This window comes from Mandrillus leucophaeus, unplaced genomic scaffold (genome assembly GCF_000951045.1).
Source record: "Mandrillus leucophaeus isolate KB7577 unplaced genomic scaffold, Mleu.le_1.0 Scaffold39, whole genome shotgun sequence".
NCBI classification, from domain to species: Eukaryota; Metazoa; Chordata; class Mammalia; order Primates; family Cercopithecidae; genus Mandrillus; species Mandrillus leucophaeus.
Window position 1 is genome coordinate 4,060,111 of NW_012104142.1, and position 4,969 is coordinate 4,065,079.

The following is a 4,969-nucleotide window of genomic DNA, read 5'->3' on the forward strand; positions in this document are numbered from 1 at the left end:
GTGCCATTGCATTCCAGCCTGGGTGACAGAGCAAGACTCTGACTCTACAAATTTTATTTTTTCAAATGAGCTGGGCATGGTGGCACACACCTCTAGTCCTCTCTATTGCAGAGGCCGAGGCAGCAATATTACTTAAACCCATGAGTGTGAGGCTGCAGTGAGCTATGATTGCACCACTGCACTCCAGCCTATGTGAGAGACCAAGATCCTCTCTCCAAAAAATAAAATAAAAAACCCACAAAAAACAAAAAAGCAAATTTAGGATACCAGTTTACCTCTGAAGAAGATGGAAGATGATGGGGGAGGAAAGGGACTGAAGGGGAGTATAAAAGCAATGTATTTTTAAATACTCATTTATTTTTTAAAAAACAATCTGAAGTAAATACAATATTAAAACTTGACAAAAGTGAGTGTTGGTTGTTTATAAAATTATAAAACTTACGTAATTTTATAAACTATAGACTATAATTTTATAAATTAAAAAACATTCTCTTTTTTCTCTGAATATTTGAAATATTACATAAAAATTAAGAGAACATAAAAGAACAAAAGTATAAATGAAAAATGAGAGGGCTGGGCACAGTGGTTCATGCCTGTAGTCCTAGCACTTTGGGAGGCCAAGGTGGGAGGATCACTTGAGCTCAGAAGTTTGAAACCAGCAAGGGCAACATAGTGAGACCTCGTCTTCACAATGAATAAATTTTTTTTTAAATAAAAGTTTTAAAAAGAAAAAAGTTAAAAGAAAAAGAAAAGTGAGAATGTGAAGGACAACATATAGAGCAGGGGTTCCCAGCCCTGGGCCGAGGACTGGTACTGGTCCGGGGCTTGTTAGGAACCAGGCTGCATAGCAGGAGGTGAGCAGCAGTGGAACATGACTGACTAAGCTCTGCCTCCTGTCAGATCAGCGGCAACATTAGATTCTCATAGGAGCACGAACACGACTGTGAACTGCACATGCAAGAGATCTAGGTTGTGTGCATTATGAGAATCTAATGCCTGATGATCTGCAGTGGAACAGTTTCTCCTCAAACCATCCCCTCCCACTCTGGTCTGCAGGAAAATTATCTTCCACAAAACCAGTCCCTGGTGCCAAAAACATTGGGGACCACTGATGTAGACATCACAGGGCCAGACCAGAGGGAAAAAAATGAATGGGAAAGTAGCAAGAGAAAAATACATGATCAAAATGGAGAAGAAAAAAGGGATTAAAAAACGCAGTTTAAGGAGGACTTGGTGTGGTGCTGCCATCTCTCTTGCCTTCGGTCTATGCACCTCTCACTGAACTTCCAATAGCACCACGCTGGAACAGGGCATCCAGAGGCTCACAACCTCTGCAGTCCACAGGAGGCACGAGGCACTATAAAGAGGGCTCAGGGAAGAACATGCTATTTTCAGTAGAAAATAAGTGGTGGTTACTAATTATAATGACTTTGTACTCTGGATCTGGATTTTATGCACATTTATTTATAGCAAGACACCAACTGTTTAAGAAACAAGGATGTTTTAATTCATCCATGAAACAGATATGAAGAGCATTTTAAGAGGTGCAATCTCTGAAAAATAAAACAAACCCTTGAATTTACATAGGATAATAGATAAGTTTTTAATAAACTTACGACATAAGCCAGGCACAGTGGCTCATGCCTATAATCCCAGCACTTTGGGAGGCCAAGGTGGGCAGATTACCTGAGCTCAGGAGTTCGAGATCAGCCTGGCTAACATGGTGAAACCCTGTTTCTATTGAAAATGCAAAAGTTAGCCAGACATGGTGGTGGGCATCTGTAATCCCAGCTACTCAGGAGGCTGAGGCATCAGAATCATTTGAATCCGAGAGGCAGAGGTTGCAGTGAGCCTAGATCACACCACTACACTCCAGCCTGGGCAACAGACCAAGACTCCGTCTCAAAACAAACAAACAAACAAAAAACAAAACTTATGGCATAAAAATGTGGTTTATTATTTCTTAAATTATAAATAGAGAAATTCTTAACATATCTATATAGATCATGTAAAAGAATGACTATTCAAAGAATGACTGAAAAAACAGAATGAAGACAGAATAAGTGATGAAATAGATTATTAGAGATACAGAAAGACATTAAAACAATTATCCTTGAACAGGGAAAAGACAGCTCTTCCTCTGAAACGTTAGTGAAAGAAATAAGAATTACTTCAAATACAGATTAGATAGGTTTTGTAACTATAAGGGTTGGAATTTGAGTAAATCACACTGATAGTTTTAATTTTTTCTATGAAGTATGAGACATGCTCATCTGCTGAGTGGACAGTAGGAGTAGAAAATGGAAGTAGGTTTAAACTAAATGTTTATTTGGGACATTTTAGCTGTATTTTGCAAAATGGAAAGTGTGACTGGCCTGTAGATGAAACTACTGGCACAGAGTCAAGTTGTGCTTTCTTTGAATTCACTCAGGGCAAAAGAGTAAATAAATGTATCCTGCCAGAAAAACAAGGATCATTGATAAAACTTGATAATTGACTTGTGATGCATAACTTTTGTTCAAATTCACTTCAATCAGACATGAATTTGGGTATAGAGAAAACACATTTAATATTTTCACCTAGGCCGGGCACGGTGGCTCATGCCTATAAACCCAGCACTGTGGGAGGCCGAGGCAGGTGGATCACCTGAAGTCAGGAGTTCAAGGCCAGCCTAGCCAACATGGTGAAACTCCATCTCTACTAAAAACACAAAAATTAGCTGGGCATGGTGGTACATGCCTGTAATCCCAGCTATTGGGAGGCTGAGGCAGGAGAATTGCTTGAACCCAGGAGGCAGAGGTTACAGTGAGCCAAGATCGTGCCACTGCACTCTAGTCTGGGCAACAGAGGGAGACTCTGTCTCCAAAAATAAAAAAATAACTTCCTCTAACAGATGAAACCAGACAGAAGATCCAGATTTTACAAAGAACTCTTCTTGCAAATACACAAACCACACACACACAAAATACAGAAATAACTCAAATTATCTTGTTGCATTATTAGCTATAGTTTAGCAATGGAAGGCAATTCCCTGAATTTTAACCTTGACATACAAAATGTCTAAGAAATCTATCCTTTTTATTGTTCATCGCTCATGTTAGAGGAAATCAAATACCTGGTATCATAGGAACTGCTGTAGTGGAATTGAAACTTCACTGAGGCAAAGCTATATATATATAACAGCAGGTTGTGTTCATTACATAATTTTTTTTTTTTTTTTTTTTTTTTGCGACTGAGTCTTGCTTTGCCACCTAGGCTGAAGTGCAGTGGCACAATCTCAGCTCACTGCAACCTCCACCTCCCAGGTTCAAGCAATTCTCCTGCCTCAGCCTCCTGAGTAGTTAGGACTACAGGTGCATGCCACCATGCCAGGCTACTTTTTGTATTTTCAGTAGAGACAGGGTTGCATCACATTGGCCAGGTTGGTCTTGAACTTCTGACCTCAGGTGATCTGCCCGCCTCTCCCTCCCAGAGTGCTGGGATTATAGGTATGAGCCACCGCGCAGGGTCTAATTACATAAAATCTTGATAGACATTTGAAGTTTGTGCTGTCCTCAAAGTTACTTGGTCTTCTAGAAGTTATATTTCCAAAGAGATTTTATTCTCTCTCTACAACTTGGTATCAGAAATACCACAAAGACTCAACTTAACGTATATAACACTTAGCATCAGGAAGATCCAGAAACAAAGAATCACCTTAGGCTGCTGAACTGAAAGAACTAAGAAAAAATATGCTAATCGCGGTTATTGGTCCTAGACCCTTTTAACTACCTCCTTTAACTTCACATTCCAAGAGTACTTTTGGCTTAGAACATGATGGAAAATAGCAAAGAAGTGTTAACTTGAAAGTGAACATTAACCATCTGAAACATATGATTAAAAAGATTGAACTGCGTTATTCTACTTTAGGATATACTTCTGATCAACTTGTAAGACTATGCTTCATACTTTTCTGTCTCTGAATCCAGAACGTTTCTTCTTTTTCTCTTCTGGATGAGGCGCAAGATCTGCAGTCTTTTTTTCATGGTTACAAACATCCCCTTCATCTTTATTCTTCCCTTTATCACCAATGTCACTTTTTAGGTTGTCTACACATGGTGGAGATTCTGCATGGGCCCTGGATATGCAAAAAGAAATCTGGATTAATACTGAATGTCCATCATATTAGCCAAATAAGCAAACAGATACAGCTTAGCAGAGCAACAGCAACGAAACTTGTCAAATATTCTACATGAAGAAGTTCCTCAAAAAATATTAAATAGAACTTCCACATGATCCCTGGGTATATATCCCAAAGAAATGAAAGGGTCTCAAAGAAATATCTGCACATCCATGTTCACAGCAGCACTATGCACAATAGTTGAAAGGTGGAAACAACTCGTAAGTCCATTGGCAGATGAATAAACGAAATGTGGTATATACATATAATGGAATATTTTTCAGCCTTAAAAGGGAAAGAAATCCTCTCACAAGCTACAACATGGATGAATCTTGACGGCATTATGCTAAGTGAAATAAACCAGTCACAAAACCACAAATATTGTTTGACTTCACTTACATGAGTTACCTGGAATATTTAAATTTACAGAAACAGAAAGTAGAATGGGCGTTACCATGGGCTGAGGGAAGGGGAAGCAAGGAAGTTGCTCTTGAATGAGTAGAGTTTCAGTTTTGCAAGATGAAAACATTCTGGAGATCTGTTTCACAATGATGTGAATACACTTTAAACTACTGAATTGCATATTTTAAAACGGTGAAGACATGTGACAGAAGCCCTCATCCACACATCTTCTCACTGAAACCAGAGACAATGAGCCCTTCCAGCGCAACAACTAAATGGACTAGACTTCCAGCCATAGAGCCCCTCCTCGTTCTTCATCTCACTCCAACTCTTCCCATTCTCATCCTCCCCTTGTCCCAACTGTAACTGAAAGGGTGGAATATCAAGGTCTTTAGAAAAAAAATGGTT

The 4,969-nt window shown here is 39.2% G+C and overlaps 1 protein-coding gene across 2 annotated transcripts in view; it reads right to left on the bottom strand.

The window, feature by feature from the left end:
- The window catches only part of MICU1 (mitochondrial calcium uptake 1), a 295,337-nt gene that overhangs the window by 210,851 nt on the left and 79,517 nt on the right, over positions 1-4,969 (bottom strand). For both annotated transcript variants that reach the window (XM_011991109.1, XM_011991108.1), the window contains exon 3: positions 3,949-4,117. In XM_011991109.1, coding sequence (XP_011846499.1) covers positions 3,949-4,117 — 169 coding nt within the window. The remainder of the gene's footprint in view (positions 1-3,948; positions 4,118-4,969) is intronic.